The sequence below is a fragment of the Dipodomys merriami genome, unplaced genomic scaffold (assembly GCF_024711535.1).
Source record: "Dipodomys merriami isolate MVZ:Mamm:240054 unplaced genomic scaffold, mDipMer1.0.p SCAF_19, whole genome shotgun sequence".
Taxonomy (NCBI): domain Eukaryota; kingdom Metazoa; phylum Chordata; class Mammalia; order Rodentia; family Heteromyidae; genus Dipodomys; species Dipodomys merriami.
This window is the reverse complement of record NW_027203270.1, coordinates 2,323,482-2,348,355: the sequence shown is the minus strand read 5'-3', so window position 1 is coordinate 2,348,355 and position 24,874 is coordinate 2,323,482. Positions and strand designations below refer to the sequence as shown.

At 38.7% G+C, this 24,874-nt stretch overlaps 1 protein-coding gene across 1 annotated transcript; it reads right to left on the bottom strand.

The window, feature by feature from the left end:
• On the bottom strand, nucleotides 1-24,874 carry Myh1 (myosin heavy chain 1). Its single transcript, XM_070026960.1, has 39 exons — nucleotides 24,780-24,874; nucleotides 22,957-23,200; nucleotides 22,714-22,857; nucleotides 22,420-22,576; nucleotides 21,390-21,417; nucleotides 20,511-20,625; nucleotides 20,325-20,417; nucleotides 20,136-20,199; nucleotides 18,976-19,074; nucleotides 18,740-18,843; nucleotides 18,473-18,611; nucleotides 18,150-18,268; nucleotides 17,919-18,068; nucleotides 16,972-17,142; nucleotides 15,726-16,038; nucleotides 15,556-15,632; nucleotides 13,684-13,771; nucleotides 13,480-13,597; nucleotides 13,112-13,235; nucleotides 12,888-13,024; nucleotides 12,536-12,791; nucleotides 10,879-11,121; nucleotides 10,607-10,783; nucleotides 9,611-9,756; nucleotides 9,423-9,513; nucleotides 8,947-9,336; nucleotides 8,252-8,378; nucleotides 7,045-7,163; nucleotides 6,712-6,908; nucleotides 5,285-5,468; nucleotides 4,905-5,070; nucleotides 4,691-4,815; nucleotides 4,090-4,398; nucleotides 3,798-4,001; nucleotides 3,358-3,483; nucleotides 3,099-3,269; nucleotides 2,739-2,843; nucleotides 2,523-2,618; nucleotides 1-256 (listed from the first exon to the last, which is right to left on the bottom strand). The coding sequence occupies exons 2-39, from the start codon at nucleotides 23,158-23,160 to the stop codon at nucleotides 104-106; spliced, it is 5,829 nt and encodes a 1,942-aa protein (XP_069883061.1). The 5' UTR covers nucleotides 23,161-23,200; nucleotides 24,780-24,874; the 3' UTR covers nucleotides 1-103.

Genomic DNA, 24,874 nt, shown 5'->3' with positions numbered 1-24,874 from the left:
GGCAGATAAATTTTTTATCTCCAAAAATTGTTAGTATAAAATAGAGTGACAAAGATGTTCACATTTTGTGCATCTCTTTGGTCACTTTTGGCAGAAGAATGAATTACTCTTCACTTATGATTTTGGTGTGAACTTCCCGGCTCTTCACCCGGAGTTTGTTGACCTGAGACTCCGCAATGTCAGCCCGTTCCTCGGCTTCCTCCAGTTCGTGCTGGATCTTGCGGAACTTGGCAAGGTTCACATTGGATTGTTCCTCCTGAGAATGGGAACATATGTTTACATGTATAAGGAAAAATGCCCAGTTTTCCAGATTCTTTTTTTTTTTTTTTTTTTGTCCAGTCGTGGGGCCTGAACTCTGGGCCTGGGCACTGTCCCTCAGCTCTTCAGCTCAAGGCTAACGCTCTACCACTTGAGCCACAGCGCCATTTCTGGCTTTTTTCTTTTTGCTTATGTGGTGCTGAGGAATCGAGCCCAGGGCCTCAGGCATGCAAAGCAAGTGCTCTACCACTGAGCCACCTTCCCAGCCCCAGTTTTCCAGATTCTTATGTCAGTGTCTTTTAAATTTGTTGTTACTTAAAAATTACTCATATTGGTTAAAAAAAACTTAAAGTAATCACAAGAAATGCTCTTGACTCTTACGTTTACTGAATTCATAGGTAATGTCAATGACATTTGTTTCTAGACTTTCAGAAAAGCTAAAATTCTAGAGCTTCTACTGAACATGACAGGTTTACAGGTTTTTTTTTTTCAGAATCTTGAGACTAGAACCAAACCATTGAAAAATGCAGAGAGGTTGTCTATATCAAACTAATTAATTTGAATATAAATAATTTTCACTTCAATCCAAGTTATTGCCACTTAATGAAGGAGTAGGAGTTAAACAAGTTTGTTACTTCCTAAAGTAGTCTGAGTTTTCTGTGATTACACTTGGGGATATAGCAATGCGATATAGAAGTTTAGTCCTTATGAATAATTATTTTTAAAAATGTCTCATTAAAAACCTTCCCAAAATGTGGCATCAAAATTAAGGACATTCATAAAGCTTAAGATCACTAAAAAGTATAGTTTGCAAATGCCTTCAAACCTTTTTCTTACAGAAGAACAAATTAGGAGGTAAAGAAGTTAAAGGGATTTATCTAAAGAATGGGTATGAGTGTAAACGTGTGTGCTTGTCTGGTCTCTCTTCTCTCTTGCCTTGTTCATGCTCTTTTTTGCTTTTCTTTTCTATTAGAAGTACGGGGAATGAAACTAATCAATGAACAAAGGAACTTATTTGTGATCTGTTGATATGTGTTTATCTGTACTTAGAAAATATGTATTACTTTGTTATTGTTTAGATGAATCATGGGTTGGGGAAATAAGATAGGATAGGGTAACAAGACGCTACTGGTTTGAACTTCACTGAGATCTTAGCTCCAGACTCTTAAAGCTCAGCTATTTACTTGGTATCTTCACATGTGTCATATAGTGATATTGCATATTTATTATAAATCAAACAGAATTTCTGTTTCTTTTTGTACTGATAAGATGACTTTCCCTTAGTTTACTATTTGTAACTGTTGTTCCATCCACCTGGTTCCACAAACCATGAACGTGATGAATTATGCTTGATTTACTTTTATGCCTATTGGCACATCTTGTACTCATCTGCTTCAAAATATTATCTGAATCTTTCTTCTTCTCTTTGCTCTATTACAATGCTAATCCAAGCCACAGAACCACCTGAGAAGCTTTCTCATAAATTTCTCTGCAGCAACCTGGTTACCCAAAGTCCTTTCACTCCATAGAACCGAGACTCCTCTTTAAAAAAAAAAAAAAAGGAAATTGGACTGGGGATGTGGCTTATTGGTAGAGTGCTTGCCTCGCATGCATGAAGCCTGGGGTTCAATTCCTCAGCACCACATACACAGAAAAATCTGGAAGTGGCACTGTGGCTCAAGTAGAGTGTTAGCTTTGAGCAAAAGAAGCTCAGGGACAGTGCCCAGACCCTGAGTTCAAGACCCAGGACTGGCAAAAAAAAAAAATGGAAATCAGATGATGACTGACCCTGATAAAAATTCTCTTGTTTCTTCTAGGGCCCCATTTATACTTATATATGATCCAGACTTCTTCCAGGGCCTAGAAAACGCTATAATCTTCCTTCTGCCTTGTTTTTCAGCCCTGCCTAGGCTGCTTGGTTTCATAATCTTTGTGCTTCTTGAAGCAGACCCTTTTATACTTGATAGCTTTTCATTTATTTCAAGCCCTCCACATAATCTTTGAGGTGCTTTGTCTTGACTCCAGCATCCCACAGATGCTAATCCCTCCTTCACCACTGAGGGTACCCCTAGTCTCATCCTCCAGGGAGGATGTTTCCCAGAATAATCAAGTGGTTGGCTTCATCTCTTTCCCAGACTTTCCCTCGGTGGTTTTCCTTCCATCCTTCCCCATTTTATTCCATGGTTTCCTGTCACTTTGACTAAGTTGCCCTTGTCATTTCAGATCTGTAGGCTTCCCCGTCACCCCATGGTCTCTCTACTCACCGCTTCTTCGGCTTGTCTCTTGTACGCTTTCACCTTCGATTGTAGCTTGTCCACAAGGTCCTGGAGCCTGAGAACATTCTTGCGGTCTTCCTCAGTCTGAAATATTTTACAGTGAGTTTCTCAGAAGTAAAAAAAAAACCTCTCATCCCATGTTTATTCATGTATTTTAATCTCTTGAAGACTGAGGTAAGAGCCAAGATAGGCCATTTTCCTCACCTGGTAAGTGAGTTCCTTCACTCTCCTCTCATGTTTACGCAGGCCTTTGATAGCCTCAGCATTGCGCTTCTGTTCGCTTTCAACTTCTCCTTCAAGTTCACGTACCTGCAAAGGACAGACATTTTAACAGTTGTTATTATTCCTTCACTCATTGAGTTTCTACTCCTTCAAAGGACTCGTATTCTTCTTCTGTTCATACGTAGTTTTTGATGCCCTAATCAAATGGTCCCATTACAAGCTCTCAGAGGACAGATACCTCCCTTATGTCAATATGTTTCACATGGACTAGCAGTTATAGCTATGCCAAGTCATGCATTGGACAGGTATGAGATAGAAATATTTGTTGATTGGAAGACTCACCCTGGCCTCCAGTTTCTGGATCTGCTTCTTGCCACCCTTCAGTGCCAGCTGCTCAGCCTCATCCAGACGGTGCTGCAGGTCCTTCACTGTCTGTTCCAGGTTCTTCTTCATCCTCTCCAGGTGGGCGCTGGTGTCCTGCTCCTTCTTCAGCTCCTCGGCCATCATGGCAGCCTAGTGAGCAGTAAGACAGAAAAAGTTAAGAGCCAAGAGAGCACAGTGGGATTGAAGTTTGCCCACCACCCTGTTGCCCTCTGCTCACATCGGTGATGGCCTTCTTGGCCTTCTCCTCTGCATTGCGTGCTTCCTGCACAATGTCCTCCATCTCTCCCTGGATTTGGGAGATGTCAGTCTCCAGCTTCTTCTTGGTGTTGATCAGGCTGGTGTTCTGGGTAAAATATCAAATTTAGAAATATTAAGTACACAGTACTAAAAATTAGGGTCCCTGATATTTGAATGAAATTATAACTCAATTAATTAAATTAACTAGTATCCCTCTTAGTTCATATAAATACTCTGAGTTAGCAACATACATTTAATGTTAAAATTAGATGCTATAGTTCAGATGAACAAAAACATTCATCTAAAAATACAAATGTTTTAAACATAAATCTACAAAACACAACAAAATTCCCAAATATCACTAAGATATGCTCAAGAATTTTGTCTTGATTCCTCTGTATCTCTTATGATTCTGCTCACCTGGGTGTGGAGGAGTTGGACACGCTCGCTGGCATCCAGGAGCTCTTGCTCTGCAATTTTCCTGCTCCTCTCTGTCTGCTCTAGCGTGGCCCGCAGCTCCTCGATCTCAGCCTGCAGCAGGTTGGCTCTGCGCTCCACCATGGCCAGCTGCTCCTTCAGATCCTCCTGGCCCCGGAGAGCATCATCCAGGTGCAGCTGCGTGTCCTGAGGAAGGAAAGACCATTGAGACACCCAGCTCTCAGCCTGAGTCAGCCCAGTCTTCCTGGGACCATCATCTCTGGGAGCCATTTACCTTGAGGATGCCTTGTGTGTTCCTGTAGTTCCTCAGGGCCTCGGCAGCCATGCGGTTGGAGTGGTTGAGCTGGATTTCCATTTCATTGAGGTCTCCCTCCATCTTCTTCTTGATCCTGATGGCATCATTCCTGCTCCGGATCTCAGCATCCAGTGTGCTCTGCATGGATTCTACCACTCGGATATGGTTTCTCTTCAGCTGGTCAATTTCCTCATCCTTCTCAGCAATTTTCCTGTCGATTTCAGACTTGACTTGGTTCAGCTCGAGCTGGATGCGCAGGATCTTTCCTTCTTCATGTTCAAGGGATGCCTTAATGACAGTTAGAAGGGTCATGAGCAGGGGAATGGAAGTGTGTAGTATTTTAGAAATTAAAATTGTTTCCTATATTTGTCCTATCATAATATCTCTTTATCCCATAGTTAAAAAAGTTCTACAATGTTTTATGTACATTTGTCTCCCCAGCCAGATCATACTCTTTAAGAAAGGGCCTGAATGTACTCATCTTTGTTTTCAGTTCTCAATTCCCAATTCATCTATCTTTGCATTGAGTAGATCGTTATTTCTTTCATAATTGTTTTAGAGTATACAATAAACCGTCTACCTCTGCCTCTTCTAAAGCAGCCTGAAGCTCAGATTTTTCTTGCTCAATTTGCTTCTTTATTTTCTCCAGTTCATGGATACGTTTCCCTCCTTCTGCAATCTGTTCAGTGAGATCAGAAATCTCCTCTGTTCGTGAAAAAAGAACACAGAGATTTGTTCAGACAAGAAAAGCATCCGTTCAAGTATTTTGCTCAAGAATAAGTAAATGTACTCACGTTGCAAGTTCTTATTTTCCCTCTTTAAGGTTTCCAGGTGGTCTAAGGATTCCTCATAAGCATTCTTAATTTTGAACAGTTCTGTGCTGAGCGAGCGGGACTCCTTTTGAGAAGCTTCAAGTTCAGCATGAGTTTCTTCATACTTTTGTTTCCATTCTGCCAGGATCTGAAGGGAAAGGATAGGTTTAAAGCTGTTTAGTGGAAACATTTTGATAAGATAACAAACTAAGCACAGGAATATCCCTCTGACATTCTCCTAGTTACCTACTGATGGAGCAAAAGTTGCTGAGCTTAGCATTCAGATAGTTAGAGGGAGCCACATTGAATGTAGGCCAAGATTGATCATACTGTGAACACTGAAGCAGACACTGGAAGGATACCTTATCAAAGTTCCTTTGCTTTTTATCCAGAGCGGCACAAGCAGCATTAGTTCTCTCCACATCAATCATGAGATCCTCCACTTCATTCTGGAGTCGCTGCTTTGTCTTCTCCAGGGAAGCACATTTGGCGTTCACAGCTTCTACGTGTTCCTCAGCGTCCTGCAGACGCTGGGCCAGCTTCTTCCTGAAAAACAAAATAGAGTTAATAGAATTAAATAGTTACCATAATAATGGAGTCTACAAGTGAGTGCAAGTGAGAAGTTTCCACATTCAATCATTCAGTACATTGTTTCTCAGGCTTGCTTTGTATATGCAGTTCTATTTTAATGCATCACTCTCCCATTACCAAATACTAAACAAAACAAAACAAAACTGAATTTCAGTATTTCTATGTTATACAAGGGCATGAATGACAGGCCTGACCCAACACTTTATCCCGATCTATTCTTCAACTGTGGAATATTATTCTCTACTCTGAATGACTATTATTTCTCCAATGAATTTTAATCATAAGAGGATAGAGTTATCTTACTAATCTTTTGTTCTTAGAGGTTGTCACACATATTAAGGATTCAAAAGCTAGCTATACTAAGTTCAAATTAAACATATTTGATTTTGTCTGTTTAACTGTATCCTTATTTTTGCCAGCTTTTCATTAATCCCTTAATAAAAAGAAGATTTTCTAAATCAATACAAATTTTGTTATGAGGGTTTGTCTCAGACTCTCTTGTAAGTATCCACTCAAATATTAACACCAGCAATATATGTTGTACAATATTTATAGGATGAATGTTTTGATATCACGTTAAACCTTATGTTGAGCAAGTAGGTCCTTTCTTGTTTAAATTCTTCTTCTTCAATAGTTTTGAAGTTCTGAATTACATTGAATATTGAGGTTCTTTATAAAGCAATGTTTTCTCTTTCTTACTGTGGCATTTTATGTACACTTTTTGGTCTTTAACAACATGTATTTTCATTCTTTCCCTACAATCATTCATAGTTCTGCATCTAACAAGAAAGAGATGTTTCAAAGCCTGATTATTTTTCTCCTTTGTGCCAATCACTCAAGCCCACTTATTCCATTAGTGGTTCTCAGCCATTAACAAAAGGTCAAGAGAGTACAGTTAATTCTTACTCTATGTGTACCTCTATAGAAGGAATGAAGTTTTCTTTTAAATTTTTTTCCACACCCTTTTGCTTTGTGTCCATTTTCTTCCTACTCTGCTATATATTTCTTAAAATTGAGCTTCCGTCTAGGGCATTTGTATTCCTTGTTTAGATTTATGTTTACTCATAGATGTTTTCCTTAGAGTTTTAAGACGCTCACAGGTAAGGATTCTCTTTGCTTAGATAGAACTTAAAGCAGATTAAATCAGATATAGTTCATTGACAAGGATATTTCCATCATCACTAAGAGTAGCACATACTTGGCCTCCTCCAGCTCCTCTGTGCGCTGAATGGCATCAGTCTCATATTTGGTCCTCCACTGGGCAACCTCACTGTTAGCCTTGGACATGGCCCTTTGCAGCTCAGCCTTGGCTTCCTGCTCCTCTTCATATTGTTCCCTTAGCAGGTCACAGTCATGGCGTGAGGACTGCAGGGCATGGGCCAGGGCACTCTTAGCCTGAAAAATCAGAGATTGGAAAATTATACATTTAAAGTGGTATGCATTCCTTTTGTGCTTATAGACTGTTAAAAGACTCGTTGTAAGTAAGTGAAGAGCAAAACACTGCAAAGCAGCAACAGTGACGACTGCTTACCTTTACCTCTTCTTCAAGCTGTCTTTTCAGTTCCTCAATCTGTTGTGTAAATGCTTGCTTACCCCTGGAGAGCTGAGATACTAAGGAATCCTTTTCATCTAGCTGGCGTGAGTATTCACCTGTAAAGACCAAGAGCCAGAAAAACTCAATTTCCGACTTTGGAAATTGAAGCTCTAAAATATAACGTGGAGCAGGGTCACTGTTCATTGCCAGCAAATGGCAAGACTTAGGTGCAAAGATTGGAATGAGTATCCTTGAAACAAGTTACTCGGTCATTTTCATAGATAAAAATGTTTGAAAATGGGAATAACATTGTACCCGTTAATGAATAAAATAAATAACAAGTTGTCAAAGTCTTTTGAAAAGGTGAGGGTACACGTGGGATGCGACATTCTTTTTCTGCTTTTTTGAAACAGGGCATCATAAAGTAGTCCAGACTGGTCTGGGACTTACTATGCAGCCTCATCTGGCTTTGAACTTGCAATCCTCCTGCCTCCGTTTCCTGAGAGCTGAGATTGCAGGTCTGTATTGCCATATGTGCTCATAATTATATTTTATTTATAAAAAAACTGCTTTAACACTGTCAAAAACAAAGATATCTGGGTTGGTCTATCTATGTATCAATGTATCTATCTATGTATTATGTATCTATGTATCTACCTATGTATCTATGTACGTGTATTATGTATCTATGTATCTACCTATGTATCTATGTATGTACGTACGTATGTATGTATGTATGTATGTATGTATGCATCTATCTATCTATCTATCTATCTATCTATCTATCTATCTATCTATCTATCTATCTTATCTATCTATCTATCTATCTATCTATCTATCTATCTATCTATCTATCTATCTATCTATCTATCTTATCTATCTATCTATCTATCTATCTATCTATCTATCTATCTATCTATCTATCTATCTATCTCTATCTATCTATCTATCTATCTATCTATCTATCTATCTATCTATCTATCTATCTATCTATCCTTAGATAGCTATGTATAAGCTATCTATCTATCTACATTTATATTATAATAAAACAGCTCCATGACATTGACCAATAACGAATTCATGTGAATGGGTACTTCCCAGAGAGATAATACATTATCTCAAGTAACTCAAATGTAGAGATTTTCAGCACATTAAGTGTCCATGCACATTTGTTATTAGAGGTAAATATTGGTAAATGACCTACCGGACTCGGTCTGTAGACGCCCTCTCTGCGCTGTCAGTTCATTGATCAGCCGCTGCTGCTCCTCTTCCTTGGTCTTCAGTTCACTCACTTGATCTTCCAGTGTCCGGCACATCTTCTCCAGGTTTCCCTGAATTTAAAAAGTGGCAGAAAGCATCTCAAGTTTTAGTAATCTAGGTATTCTATAACTACAGTACTCATTTATTTTGAAGATAAATTATCTTTACAAACAAAAGAAAAACCACAGGGGCCTTAGACTGTAGCAAAAATATTAAAATATATAGTCTATTATTACTGCCACCAAACTAATTTGTGAATTTAATGTTTTTATTTATTATTTTAGTATAATATGGCATAATGATACCTCATTCAGCTGGTAAGAAGCAAATTTTAGTTTTGCTTAATGGAAAAACAAAAAGCCCAGTAATCAATGTGAAGGATTTAGAAAAATCTCAAAGTGTATGATTGTATTTTTTGAAAGAGTTTAAATTTTTTATTTGAAAAGGTAAATTTTTTTACCCTCCATATTATTTGGATGTGATTATTCTCGCATAAACTGTGAATAAACCTGGCTCATTCCCTTTCTTCCAAGTTCCATGTTTTATTGTCTGATACTCTTCCTGCCAGTCTGTAACAATTATTTAAAGGTTCACGTATATCCTGCAGAAATCATTTTGAGACATAAATCATAGTCATACCTTGGCTTTGGAGACTGTGTCCATGTTACTAGCAAGGTCATCAATCTCCATCTTCATCTCACTCTTCTCCTTCTCCAGCTTCTGCTTGACCCTCTGCAGGTTGTCGATCTGCTCCCCAAGCTCAGCCACACTGTCTGCATGCTTCTTCCTCAGGGTGGCGGCTGTGGCTTCGTGCTGCAGGGTGGCCTCCTCCAGGTCCCTGCGCATTTTCTGGAACTCAGCCTCCCGCTTCTTGTTCAACTCGATCTGGGCAGAAGTGGCTCCACCAGCCTCTTCCAGCCTCTCGCTGATCTCCTCCAGTTCCCGGGAGAGGTCAGAGCGCTGCTTCTCTGCTTTGGCTCTGGAGGCCCGCTCTGCCTCGATTTCCTCCTCCAGCTCCTCAATGCGGGCCTAGATATGGTAGAAAGCACAGACTCAGCTTCTTGGGGAAGTCATTTTCTCATGTTGAATTTGTCCAGTGGACATCATGGACTCACTTGTAGCTCCTTAATCTTCTTCTGCAGTTGCATTCCAAGGGCTTGTTCATCTTCAATCTTGCTTTGCAGATTGCTCATTTCAAACTCTTTCCTATTGGAAAAGTGCTTTATATCAGTTACAGAAATAATCATAGTAATTACTCCTTGTAATTACTCTATATTAATTACTCCTTGTTCTTACTACTTACTTTTTAAGCTTTTCATCAAGTTGTTGCTTGTCATTTTCTACATCCATTGTGGATTCTTGGGCCAATTTTAGGTCTCCCTCCAGCTTCCTCTTTGCTCTTTCTAGATCCATTCGAATTTTCTTTTCTTGTTCCAAAGAGCCTTCAAGCTAAACATTAATAATACATGAAAGCAGTTCCTAGAATGCCACCATGTTTTATCTCAGGTTCAACTTTTAAACATTACTGCATCCTCATTAAGAAAACTATTGTGATTTTCTTACTGAATTGGACAGATTGGTTCATGCTCCTCTAAGGATTCATCATTCAAAAGGTGAAGTATGCTAAACTATACAACAAACTACTAGTGGGATGTCATGCTTTCTATATGTTGCCACTGAAATTATCAGCAGTATGTGGCCACATGGGTGGGTCCCATGGGAATATTTCCAAGCTGTAACCTTTGCTATTTCCATTGGATGCTCAACTAGAATCAAGTCATGTCTACAGCTAACTTCATCTTCCACATACCTTATTGTAGGTCTTCTTTGTTCCTCTGACTCAGCCTTATTGACTATTGCTGTTACTATGATGTTCTTGTGCTTTCCTTCTTAGAATACGCCCTTGTTCCTTTGCTTTCCTATAGCTTTCTTTGCTGTTTGGTGGTGTTGGAGTTCAAAAACTCAGGCTTTCAAACATGCTGGTCAGATACTGTGTCTCTGAGACTCATCTTTACCCCTCTTGCTATAGCTTTTCAAGCTCAGCTACAGATTGTTTTCTTGTAAGGCTTTTTTTGGTGACTATTTTTTGCCTCCTTTTTTAGTCCATATTACCTGTCTATAATTCATAGCCAACTTTCAATTGACTTTAAAATTTTTCTTGTGCAAAGATTTTGGTCTTTGTAGTAGTCATTGTGTTCTTATAACACAGTTTATAAGTACTCATTTCATTATAAGAATACAAAGCCTAAAGAACTATAACTATAACTAATAAAATTATTTTATATAATATTAGACTTACATCATCCACTTGCTGCTCTAGCTTGATTTTAGCTTTGGTCAGAGTGTTGACTTTGTCCTCCTCTGCCTGAAGGTCATCCAGGGTCTGCTGGTGGGCCTCTTGGAGGGCTTTCTTCTCCTTGGTCAGCTTAGCAATGGTCTCATCCAGGCCTGCCATCTCTTCTGTAAGATTTTTCACCTACAAAGGTGAAGAATGAAAGCTCTCTGTTAGAAAATGACTACATTGGGTGGCAGAACCTCAGTGTAGAACATGTAGCTGAATGTGTTTCATACCTTGTTCTCTGTGGCATGCTTCTCCTTTTCGACCTTGGCCAGGGTCAGCTCAAGGTCATCGATGTCTTTCTTCAGTTCTGAGCACTCATCCTCCAGCTTCCTCTTCTTGGCTGTCAGCTCAGCATTGATCTCTTCCTCATCCTCAGCTCTCTCTGTCACCTCTTTGATTTTGGCCTCCAGCTGGATTTTGGTCTTGATCAGCTGATCACATCTCTCCTCTGCATCAGCCAGGCTATCTGCTTCCTGTGGAGAGGAAATAAACACATTCAGATTTTAGTTCCCTGGATGGTTTCAACCTTTGTTAATATTTTGAAATCAAAACAAGTTAATTATATGTATTAAACTTATTTTTATTAGTTTCCCACAAACAAGCCAATACTGAGAATATGAACTTAGAGTTTAAAAAGGAAATATAAATCATGGCTTCTGTGGAAATTATGATACCATTGTGTTTGCTATAACTTATATTTAATATGTTGGTATAATATTTTAGATAGGTTTTAATTTTTGATGTTTATTTTTAGAAAAGTTTAGTGCAAAAAACCCAATAAACAAAAGCATTATGTATCTAGGAAGTTTAGAATTAGTGGAATACTGGAAGAATTAAGGTGAATGGGCCATGTCAAAAAGTGGTCCCAGGAGAGAAGTAACAAATGTATTTTTCATGAGAAGAAATGGCCATTTTTGTTTGCCTACTGAAAGCTGTATCTCTAGGACGTGAAATTTGCCAAATATTTATTAAATTGGTAGTTGATATAATACTATTGGAAAGAAATCTTCTATATCCAAAGGAAAAGAGCATACTTGTATAACCCAGTTTAGTTTTTAGTTTTAAACCTTTTCTCATTTGGAAAATCTTAGTCTATACAAAATACAAACACAGAGCCACTCTAGGTATTGGTAATTTGTCTTTTAAAAATTTCTATTTATCAAAAATTATAGTCCCAATAGGACCAATTAATTCCCCTTCTGAATTTAGAGAATTGCAGGGTAATTTAGTGGTTTATGGTTGATTTTGATAGCAGTTTTGGGTAACAAAAATGGGGTAGACAGAAGCTCTTGATTATATGTTATTCCCTAAGCTTCTGAATATTTGTTAGAGCTTCAAAATGAGTATCAGCCCTATCTCTCAAGGCTTATACAAAAATTGGCATTCTCTATAGAAAAACTTGCCATTATCTCTTTTATAGTACAGTTCTTTTGGGTAATTGAAAGTTTTTAAAACAAAAATTGAGCAAAACATTTCTAGGAAATTGCAGATGTGAAATTTCTGAATATTCAATTGAAATTGATATGTTCTTATTACCAAGTCTCTTCTCTTTCATTGACAATATTGTTCTTTTTTCCCATCTCATTTGCATTTTTCAGTAGAGAGAATCTTAGAGAGAAAAGCTTCCCACATTCTACCCAGAAGAAAAACTAGAAGATAGGAAACATATTGTGTTTTTTTCTTCCGCACACCAAAGAGTTCTATCACACTGATTTTTAGTGTTGATGTATGTGGAATGTTACAGAACAGTTAAAGGAGCTGTGAATTGGAAATATTGACAACCAGTCATTTGTTTATATGGATTCTAGAACTTTCATAGTGATCATTGAGATGAAATTTTATTATCAGATTGCAGAAAAAAAAGTGGTGCTAATGACTGATACTCACAGATTGAACCTGGAGTTGCAGGTCGTTTTTCTCTTGCATCAGAGCTACCATCTTTTCTTCCAGTTCTTTCCTTTTGGCCTCAGCCTTTGCAAGGTTTTCTTTAGTTTTTTCGAACTCTTCCTTCATGTTGGCCATCTCCTTCTCTGTCTCTGCACTCTTGAGGAGGGGTTTGATCTTGAAATACAGCTTCATCCAGGGCCAGTGCTTCACATTCATGAAGGCACGGACATTGTACTGGATACAGAAGATGGATTCTCTATGATAGAAACAGAAATACTCAAATTAATATTCTAACTGGAAACAGACATAAAAGGACTGGAATGATCACTTAGGATAGTATCCTTATTGATACCTTCTCTCCACCATCTTCTGATACTCCACTCTTGCCAAATACCCTCTGCACATGGCCTGGGTTCGAGTAATCAGTTGGGCTAGCTTGTCATCTCTCATCTCCTCTAGAAGCCCCAGAAGACCAGCTTTGAAAAAGACCTGTACATGGGCACATTGCAGATCAGAAAGCTGACACAAAATTCAAAGAGACAGGAATAGCAAGAGGCTACAATGAGAGGTCATTACCTTAGTGTGACCAAACTTGTACTGGGTGTGGTCAATGTCGATGGATCCAAGGAGCTTCTCAGAAGCCTTCTTGCTATCAATGAACTGTCCTTCGGGGATGGCACTTGCATTTAACACCTTGTATCTGTTTAAACCAAACAAACAAATGAAGGAATTGTCACTAAAGAAATCTTCTTCCATAGAAACAACACAGACATTCAGTAATCTAATATAAACATGAAATCATGTCTTTCCTTTTAGCCACTTCTCTTTGTCTATTCAAAGTAGTTCATACGTTTCCTAGGTGCATAAGCAGTCTAAGCTTGACTTCCATTCATTAAGATATTCAAGAGCTTCTTAAAAAATAATTTACAGTGAAAGGATCTGACCTCTGCTTGAAGTCTGCATAAATGATTCTGCTTGGGAACCCTTTCCTGCAGATGCGGATGCCTTCCAGCACGCCGTTACACCGCAGCTGGTGCAAGACAAGCTCGTGCTCCATGGCACCTAAAAGAGAGAATGCACGTGCCATATTTCTTGGCCTATATCAAACACTGTGCAAGTTGTCTGGATGGATGTTAGAAGTGTCTTACCAGGAGTCTTAGTTTCATTGGGGATGATGCACCGTACAAAGTGGGGGTGAGTGCTCCTCAAATTGGTCATCAGTTTATTTAAATTTTCCTGTGGAGTCATGAATATTGTTCTTAAAATGTGCTCTTTTGTTCACTGAGGTTTACAGACATAAGCAGATCATTGCCTGAGATATCAGTTCAATCTTATTGAATAATATCCAGATTTGAATTTTTGAAAAAGTCATCTTTAGAATTTCCACTAATCCCAGACTACCTCTTCCTATTTGTACAACATAAGCGTATCTTTTTACTAGCCATTAAGTGGTTGTTTACTGCTGTTGAATTTACATATGATGTAAATTTATTATGATACTATAAACATGAAAATTACCTGATTTTACTAATAATTCAATAATTCTTCCTCCAAAACTCCTATTTATTTCTTTACCCAACTTTCAATTGTATCTGCCTGTGTCATACCATTCCTTATTGTAGATGCAGAGTTGTATCCTTCTTTTGGCTCAATAAAAAGTGGCCCTTAATGCTACTTTTTTTCTGAGAGGTGGCAAAAGACAGCCACATTATCAAGAGTAAAAAGTTTATCATCTTACAGAGAAATTTTTTTTGGTGGTGGTGGTGACCTTTTGTAACCAAAGCATTCATTGTTCATGATAGAATGAATCAGGGTTGAAGAATAAAGTAAATTTTCTGTTTGGCGTTACAGGTGCAAATATTCCTATTATATGGAGATGTTGTCTATTGACTTTTAAAAAGATGTTAAATAGCATTAAATTCACTGTTTTCGTTTCCTGTTTAAGTTGTGAAAAAAATACAACACAAAAGGTGGATGGAAGATCTGTTTGCATTTACAAATATAGGACAGATTTTTCTGAGTATACATTGTATACTTGATGCAGGTTTATTTTTAGCATTATGCTCATTGCCTCTGATGATAATAAATGAACAAATACCTTCTGGAGCAATAATCTTAGAAAAAAAGTAAATTGGAGTTGAGGCTCAAGTGGTAGATTACCAACCTTGAGCTTTACAAAAGCTAAGGGAGAGTGCCCAGGCACTCAGTACTAGCCTCAGTACTAGCAAAAATAAACCAAAATAAAATTGTTATTTGTGAAAAACTTTCCTTGAAGAACTATTCCTTATCACATCTGGTTTCTTATATTTGTAGTATTTCTTTTTTTGGGTGGGGGTGTCTGGTCATGGGTCCTGAACTCTGGGCCTGGGCTCTATCCCTCAGATCTTCAGCTCAAGGCTAGTGCTCTACCACTTGAGCCACAGCGCCACTTCCGGGTTTTTTTCTCCTTATGTGGTGCTGAATTGAACCCAGAGCCTCATGCTTGCAAGGCAAGCTCCCTACCACCGAGCCACCTTCCCAGCCCATTTGTATGTAGTATTTCTTGAAACTCACCCTCCAATTTTTACCACTATTCGTCTTCAATTCTCAAAATCTACTCATTTCGTGTGTCTACTAAGCTATACTTAAACACCTAAATCACTTAAGAGGCTTAAAAAAGCTGAAAATAAATAAATAAAAACTCATACTTAATTCTATCCATTTAAGTGACAAATGGCCTTGTTCCTAAGCTTCTAAATTAAATGTTACCATCTGATACTTTTGCAATTCATTCATATTCCTTCTGACTCCTAGGTATTATTTACTGAGGCATCTCTTCCAAAGTATTCTGATGCGAAGATTTACTGAGGCATCTCTTCCAAAGTATTCTGATGCTAAGATTCCAATCTTCCACTGTCGGCTGACCTATCTTCCTGAGTCACATCCAAGTCTAGAATCTTTACAACATGATTTCCCTTTCTCCACCAAATGGAGTAAATCTTAATGCTCTAAATCCAGTTAGAGAGAAAGTGAGTTTATACCCTGAAAAGAGCTGACACAGTCTGGAAAGAGGAACCCTTCTTCTTAGCACCTTTCTTTCCACCACCGCCACCGGACTCTGAGGACGCAAAGAACACAAAAGCATTCGTAAGACAGACCTTTTCTGTTAGGTTTTATATGCCAAGTGAAATATTAATTTGTTCGAAATTACCTGCTTCCGCAGCAGCAGCTGCACCAGAGAAGAGGTAAGCTAGAGTTTTCATTGAAGACTTCTGGTAGAGCCCCACCACCGTCTCATTCAGGGGGTCCTTGTTCTTGTCCAGCCAGCCGGCAATGTTGTAGTCTACAGTGCCCGCATAGTGCACCAGCGAGAAGTGAGCCTCAACCTTGCCTTTGGCAGGCTTGGGCTTCTGGAAGTTGTTGGATTTGCCCAGGTGCTGTTCATAGAGCTTGTTCTTGAAGGAAGTGTCTGTTGCCTTGGGAAACATGCACTCCTCTTCCAGGATGGAGAAGATGCCCATTGGCTGGAAGGAGGAAAAGAAAAACAATGCATTCTGTTAACAGAAATAATAGGTAAAAGTAATGGTCTTACTTAATTAAAATTGAATCCTTGGTGTCATAGTTAAGGCAAACTCATTACTTTGGTTACAAGTTTTTAATTTGACAAGACAGTTTTGTTTGTTTGTTTGGTCGTGGGGCTTGAGCTCTGGGCCTAGACACTTAGCTCTTCAGCTCAGGGCTAGCGTTCTACCACTTGAGCCAAGTACCACTTCTGGTTTTCTAGTGGTTTATTGGAGATAAGAGTCTCACAGACTTTGCTGCCCAGGATGGTTTTGAACCACAATCCTCAGATCTCAGCCTCCTGAGTTGGTAGGATTACAGGCGTGAGCCACCAGCGCCTGGCTAACAAGACTTTTGAATATGACGGAATAAGACAAATGAGAGTTGTGCTTTTATGGAGATTGTGTCTTTACCAAAAGGACTTGAAGTAATATTTTTCTAAGTCACACTTAAAAACCAGTTACATCAGAATTGCCTGCTAAAAATTCATTCCACATTTTCATCCGTATTTTCCAAACATTACTCCTAGGAGTGAGATTAGGGAAATCTTCTAGGTCTTAGTCTTAATGAGTCTTGACACAACTGAAATTCAAATGCCTCTGCTTTGAGATACTAGAAAATCATATTTCAAATGTCAGTAAGACTAAGAAGGTCAAGGAAATAAAAACATTAGTAAGTGCTATATTTTCATAAGGGTGGGCATAGAGTTCTATGCTCTACAGAAATCATTCAGATGCATTTTCTCAGAATACCTACATAAAGTTGTTTAAAAGCAAGGAATGTTCCTTATTATGTTGCTAGTAGAAATCTTTTATCACAGAGTGTACTAAGGTTTCATGATATTCTTTTACATACTGTAGAGCAGCATTACTATAGTCTAGAAAAGGTGAGCATACCTTTTCAATGAGCTCAATGCAGGCAGCCAGGTCCATCCCAAAGTCAATGAACTCCCACTCAATGCCTTCCTTCTTGTATTCCTCCTGCTCCAGCACGAACATGTGGTGGTTGAAAAACTGTTGCAGTTTCTCATTGGTGAAGTTGATACACAGCTGCTCCAGGCTGTTGAACTAAATAAGTGGAAATAAAAATTGATGTTACATTTATAATGAACATTTCTCTTTGGAAAAGCATTCCTTGTGGATCATGGCTAGTCCTGTATGCAGATGTAGCAAGCCCCTTACACAAATTTCAAGTTCTCTATGACACACAGAAAAATGTTCAGATGTATGGTCTCTGGATGAGAGGATTCAGAAGTCTTGGTGTTGGAGTAGTACCTTATTCTCTTAGCTCCTAAACTTTGTAGGATTCTTTCTTAGGAAAGCAAATTTGGGTTGTATTTACATTGTCATTTCCCTGTTCTCTCTGAGTATGACGGTTTCTTCTAACATTTAAGCACACTTTATTTCCCTTGATTTAGATAGGAATCTTTAAGCCTTCCTTTGAGTTTTTCCCTTGTCTTTCCTATGCCCATCATTGTTTATCTTCTTCATTACTGAGGTCTGGCTGTGTAATGGGTACTGTGGCAAGGGGTTGAAATTCAATAATCTCATAATTGACTACAAGATCTCTCAGAGATAGAATGTTACCTGAAACGTTGGACTCTTTACATGCGGATGCTTGTTGAAATTGTGCAATTTATCTCTACGGTACCATTTTCGTGATTAAATAGCTAAGAATTGACAGACCTGGAATTTAAACTCATGCCTGTCTCTTTCCAAAGCTTATTTCTTGTCTTTTTGCCCTCCTTCATGTGTTGCTTGTATTTATAGTACAGTTGTTTTTCATAGATGCCTTCTATGTATGTCTGCAGCAGCAAGATTCACAAACTTTTCTGATAACTCACATCAAAGATCTCAAAGCCGGCGATGTCCAAGACCCCAATGAAGTACTGCCTGGGTTGCTTGGTGTCCAGCTGCTGGTTGATGCGGGTGACCATCCACAGGAACATCTTCTCGTAGACGGCCTTGGCCAGGGCACCCACTGAATTGTACACCTTCACAAATATAGTTGTTGATGTTATTAAAGATGTCATCATTGCCTGGGATGTGCATAATTTATCGGGTCACTCACTTACCTGCTGCACAGTCTGGCCTTTGGTGACATACTCATTGCCGACCTTGACCCTGGGGTAGCAGAGGGCTTTGAGCAGGTCAGCAGAGTTCAAACTCTGGAGATAGGCTGCCTTGTCAGCAACTACAGAAACATAATTCAAGTTCCCATCATGACCTGCTCTGGGCCCCACAACTCATATGGCAAGAATATTGAGTAGATTGCGTTATACAAAGTCTGTGTGGGGATACATTTGTATATGTCCATTACAAGCTCAGATGTAAAAGAGTGAGTTTGAAATGGGCTTTTGAGGCATGTGTTCCTTCCAGTAAGCCTAAAGTTTAGTACCTTCGGTGCCATCTGGCTCAGCTTGCTCCTCACGCTGCTTTTGCTTGAATTTCATGTTCCCATAATGCATCACAGCCCCTGTGAGTTTATAGATGGACACTCTTTCATCAGAAGTGAAACCTAGAATGTCAATGGCACTCTACCAAGAGACAGGAGAGGGAAAATGTTAGAGAAAAAGACACTAACATATTTAGAAGAATTTGTACTTTGTCCTTAATGACATCTACAGTGAACTGTTGTCCTTCCTATAAATGATTTGTCACTTACATCAGTGGCCATCAGCTCCTCTTGGTCATCAATGCTAGGGACTGTGATCTCCCCCTGACTGACGAAGGCATAGTCATATGGGTTGGTGGTGATCAGCAGCATTTCTGAGTAGATAGAATTCAGGGCATACATGTTATATTAGAAGTATATTATTGACATTGTACAAGATTGTTACTATTGTACAAATATATTATACAACAGTTAATTTCAAGTTTTTGACTTTAAGTTGTTCTTACCAATCAGATCTGGCTTCTTGTTAGACATGATCTGATAGAAGATATGGTAGCTTCTCTCTGCCTTCAGCTGGAAAGTGACTCTGGACTTCTCCAGAAGATCTGCAATGAGTAATTAACATTGGATTGAGAAAAAATTGATACAGTGCTCTGTAATTATTTTAAAACTTGAAGTTATTAGCTAAATCTAATTGGTCTATTGATCTCTTGAAATTGTAGCTGAATGTTTCCATGAGGTGGCACACTCCATCTCTGCAAATAGCATTTCAGTTTCTCTTACTCTTTCTAGAAAGAAAGTAAAACACATTTGACTGATGACATACTCTTTAAAATTTGTTTTGAGGTACTGGGATTGTTTTGAGGTACTGGGGATTGAACTCAGGGCCTTGATCTTACTGATGGCCTTGAACTGTGATCCCCCTATCTCCAGCTCCCATGTAGCTGGCCTGCACCAATATGCCTGGCTTCTTTTTTTGGGGGGGTGGTCCAGTTGTGGGGCCTGAACTCTGGGCCTAGATGCTGTCCTTCAGCTCAAGGCGAGCACTGTACCACTTGAACCACAGTGCCACTTCCAGCTTTTTTCTTCTTGCTTATGTGGTGCTGAGGAATCGAACCCAGGGCCTCATACATGCAAGGCAAGCACTCTACCACTGAGCCACCTTCCCAGCCCCTGCCTGGCTTCTTTTTGAGCTAAGGTCTCCCTAATGTATGATTGTGCTAACTTCAAACCATACTCCTCACAGGTACCTGAGATTACAGGTATATACCACTTATATTTACTTCTCAAGAATCTTGACATTTTGAATATAACTAAGTCTTCATACTGCTCTCTTTAAGAGTCCTGTCATTCTATAACAGGAAGGCTATTATGATAAGTAAAAGAAATCAGATAGCCCTAATCCACAGGTAACTTATCTCTTCTAGAGTTAAGATTTTCTTGACATTTTTCTGAGTCCAGAAAAGCACCAGACAATTTTGGTAGTTTCTCATGCCTGGAGTGGATAAGATGCACTGTGAATTCTGGATAGGACTGGCACTAGCCACAGGCATGTTTGGCAACAGATTGGTGTTTTATAAGTTCCCTCTCAGCAGGCGCTGCAGATTGGCCCATCAAACCATCATCTGTCATTCTTGGATTCTATTTGGGAGGTCCTGTTACTCACATGTCTCAATATCAGCAGAAGCCAGTTTCCCTGTGGTACCAAAGTGGATCCTGATGAATTTACCCTTGCAATCAAAAAAAAAAGATGATGTTATATACAAAAGTTGGAGCACACAAATTGGAAATAGTTCAGATATAACTGCTCTAGCATTTCAGGACTAAAAGAGCTTTTTGTGATTTAGAGACTTACAAAGCGAGAGGAGTTGTCATTCCTCACGGTCTTGGCATTGCCAAAGGCCTCCAGTAGAGGGTTGGCACTGATGATTTGATCTTCCAGAGTCCCCTGCAAAAGCAAGAACCATCTTCACATCTAGGGCTCAGGAGTTTCTTGCTTGAGATGCCCCTCCCCTCAATAGACCATGGCCATAAGACCCACCTGCATTTTGCCAGAAGTTGCTTCCTCCTTTTTCTTCTCACCAGTAACTGCAATTGTTGCAAAGTACTGGATGACACGCTTCGTGTTGACAGTCTTCCCAGCACCAGATTCTCCACTGTCAAACCAACACCAAACATGCGAGACATTAAATGTTGTAGCAAATGGAACTAATTCTGCCACCAGCATTTACTGTCACACATCTGCCCATATATTTTTCAGAGACATAAGATGAAATTATTTGTATTATTTGTCTTGCTTTGCACTGACAGTAAGTAGAGAAATTCTGTTGTTATTCATCTAAAGTATTTATTGGATGCTTAAGATGTTCTGGAATCTTCTCTAGGTACTCAGGCCTGGGCTTGGGAAAGTCTACAAAGCAGCCACTTGGCAAACTATGTAGAAAATGAACAATTAGTAGGAAGCTACAAAATGTGCTTGTGTTCTTAAGCATTTTTAGATTAGAGAGTCCAGTTACGTTTCTGAATGGATAAGACATACCCTAAATAGGCCATAAAAATGTATCATTGGCAATAGTCTCCAATGTGATACCTTCAGAAGGGCATGTGTTGCTCTGTGCCATGTACTGAGCTCTAGTCAAGCTCAGAGAAGGCATTTTTACATTCCCTTCCAAGTAAGCTTTGTGAAACTTTCAAGGCCAAACTAACAGACAAGATAGTTGAGTGTCTTGTTATTTTACACTCAAACTCAATATACACCCTACAATAAAGCTAAAACATTATCGAACTCTTGGCTTATTATGCCATTTATTTCTTATTATGCCATTTATTTTTTATGGTACTATTAACTAATTTGTTCTTTTGGTTTTCCATTTTCTCATGAGAATAAAATACTAATAAGTCTCAGAACAAGAATACATACGTGATTAAGATAGACTGATTCTCCCGATCTAGAAGAAAAAAAAATGTAATCAGCACAGGTACTAACATAAACAAAATTTTCTATCAAGAAACAATTACAACATTTTAGTCTGTGTCATATTTTTATTGGAGCTTTTCAAGATATTATTGCAAAGTTATATATGGTGTTATTCTTAAGACTCTCAACTTGAGGAAGGGAAACATCACTTAAATCATCACAGGAAATGTCTCCTGTTGGTTAATATAAAAAACACTATGCTCTAAAGCCAGTAACACCTCCCTCTTTGCCATATGTAGATCTTTGTTGCTTGCTGACTGTATTCATTAATGCATATTACTGAAAAGCAAAAAGAATACTAAGGGTTTGGACTTTGGTTTAACAGATTAGAATAATGTTACTCAAGCTTATATTGAGACTTAGTTTCTAAATGGTTAATTGACCTCACAAAGAAAAAAAATACCTTTATCTTATGGCCACCAACCACAACTCTATAATTGGCCTTAACAAACATATGCCATTGTGTTAAAGGGAGATTGGTTAAGAGGGGATATCTCAATGAGAATAACATCTTAGATGACAGAGGGAACAACAACTTCTGTTTATATATGTGATCTTCAAATATCATCCTCTTTGGAAAAGAGGCCATTATCCAATTTGGTGTCTGATGACTTTTACTTTTGAAGGTATCAGTTTTACAGCCAACAAGAAACCGAAAGGTTTGAACACATACAACTTATATTCACACAATTCATGGATTCAGTTGTTACTTATTACTTCCATTCACAAAATAACATGCGTTTATGGGGACAAAGCAGTAGAAAAGTCTAGCAGACTCATGGGGGGTGGGGTAGAATTAAGACAGCTGAGTTTTTATTCTAGCATTAATAGAATTTATTTCTCCCTGCTTTGGTCACCTCTTCCAAACAACCAGAGGATGGGATTCTGGTATTTCTACAAGTCTTTGGGGCTTTTCACATTTGGTGATTATGGGTAGTACAATAGCTCACATAAAAGCCATATAGCCACTCACCTGTCAGCATGAACTGATAGGCGTTGTCAGAGATGGAGAAGATGTGGGGTGGGGCCTCCTGACGTTTTTTGCCTCGGTAAGCCGTCACCACCTCTGCATTGTACACTGGCAGCCACTTGTAGGGGTTGACAGTGACGCAGAATAGGCCTGAGTAGGTCTACACCAAAAATGAATAGATATGAGTATAATTGTGTGATGAGGAACATTGCTTACTGTTAAAAACAACAACAACAAACAACAATAAAACAACCATTAACTACCCATGTGGATAGAAGGCCATGAGAAAGAACTCACGTAGATCATCCAGGCTGCATAACGCTCTTTGAGGTTGTACAGCACAGCAGGCTCGTGCAGGTGAGTCATCATGGCCATGTCCTCGATCTTGTCATATTTGGGAGGATTCATGGGATAGACTTGGTCATCTTTCACAGTTACGGTCTGTCCAATGAAGCAGAGAGACCAGGTAAGAAGCTAAGTGTCACCTAAACTACCCCCAACATCAGGTACAGACTCCTCAGCTCCAGATGTTTGACTTACAGTTCCACCTTCGGTCTTGACTGTCACCTTCCCCGATTCCCTGCTTTGCACGGTTGCTTTCACAAAGGACTCCTTAGCATCCACCACAAAGACTGATGACTTGGCATCAAAAGGCTTATTCTGAGCTTCAATTCGCTCCTTTTCAGACTTTCGGAGGTAAGGGGCAGCCTCCCCAAAAATGGCCATCTCAGCGTCTGAACTCATGGCTGCACGTTATTGGTGGCAGCCCTGTTAGGGACCCTGCCTAGCAGAGGAAGAGCAGTGATAGACAATTACATACTAGACAATTAGATTCACTTTAAAATTCTTTTTTTTTTTAAATTTTCCCGACTGGCTGGGTGCTTAGTATTGCATTGGGTATAACCGCTTCCTTGGCTTTCGCTGTGGATGAAATTCAGTCTCCTTGTTCTATGCCAGTGCTGACAGGTACTTAATCAGCCATTTGGAAAGAAATAGTTGTTTCTGGCTCACCTACTTTCATGTCATAGCTGCCTTTTGTATTTCACCTGTTACATATCCTAATCTTTCTAAAGTTTGTCATTGCCTATATTCAGCACACCAACTTAAGGTGAGGGTGAGATGGGTCCATTTATGATTTTTAGTCTTCCCCATTGGATGGCAAACACCTTGCATTTAGGAGCACAGGTCTCTGAAGGGCATCCTTTACACTGTTAAGAACAAAGGAAGATATAGACATGGCTCAGAGCTGGCTTTGTGAAGGAAAATCACCAAGATGTTGTTCAAGTTTTAATAACTATTTTGTACCTGGGAATTCTTTTTTCATTATATACTTGGTAGTTAGTTATAAAAGATTATCTACTTGAAAAGGTAATATAAATTTGGGGAGTTTTATTTCATACTGTTTAAAATTTTTATGGCGCATCAGTTTATCTTGTCCCTGCATCAGAATTTTGACAAACTCGGCTTCATTATGTTTCAGTATTTCTCAAAGATTTGTCATAAAATGTTATTACTTATGTCTTCTTGCTCTATTACCAATAGTCTCATAAAAACTTCCCCCATTTTTTCTTTTCAAGTCTGTTTCTCACTGCTTTAATGAGCATGAATGAATCCTGTGAGTGATCATCATATATTCTATTTTATAATTGTAAAAGATTCCTTTTCTGGGAACACTCACTTGGGTAAACTTTTTCCATTCAAACTACAATGACTGAGATAATACAATGAAAAAAGTATGCTAAAAGTCATTTTTCATACCATTTAACTTTTTTATTATTATTTATTATTATTTTTTGTGAAAATACTGTACAGAGGAGTTACAATTATATGGGCAAGATAATGAGTACATTTCTTATCAAGCATTGTAGCCTTCTCCTTTGTTTCCCCTTCCCATCCCTTCCCATCCTCCCCCCGCCCCCTACCACCATTTAACTTTTTATTCTAGAGATGTTAAATCAGATTCAAGCAAGGGTTAAAACATTTGTTTTATCTACTTAGACATCATCTCATAATTTTTTTAGATTATATATTGCTGATGAAATGCTAAAGCATAAAAGGCTTACATTATCTTTATAAATGAATAACACTGTTAATATTGCATTTTGTAACATAATCATATAAAAGACAAACTGCAATACTAGCAATAGAAAAAAAAGTTGCCCAAAACTCTCAAAGACCTTGAGAAAGCATTTTCAGGTATTGCAAAGGATCTGAGTTAATGAGACCCAGTTTTTAAAATCTCCCTCAGAGATTTTTCAAGACAAGCATGACCAGCCTGTGAAATTGAAATGCTTTTATAGTTCAACCCCACTTTCCAAGAAGAGTCCTTGCACTCAGGAAGGAGAAAAACATCAGGACCTTACCTCTACAGATGTAACCTTGATGAGAATCAGAGCTGTAAGGAAAAGAGCAAATGTCTTCTGATTAAATGCTAACAAGTCCTGATAATAGTACAACT

What these genes read in the sequence shown, in the direction of transcription:
- Myh1 (XM_070026960.1), bottom strand. Translation starts at nt 23,160, where the DNA reads ATGAGTTCAGACGCTGAGATGGCCATTTTTGGGGAGGCTGCCCCTTAC. An exon ending in TCAAGACCGAAGGTGGAACT is followed by an intron (nt 22,858 to 22,956) that starts GTAAGTCAAACA and finishes TTCATTGGACAG; the next exon opens with ACCGTAACTGTGAAAGATGA. An exon ending in AGAAGATTAAGGAGCTACAA is followed by an intron (nt 9,337 to 9,422) that starts GTGAGTCCATGA and finishes TACCATATCTAG; the next exon opens with GCCCGCATTGAGGAGCTGGA.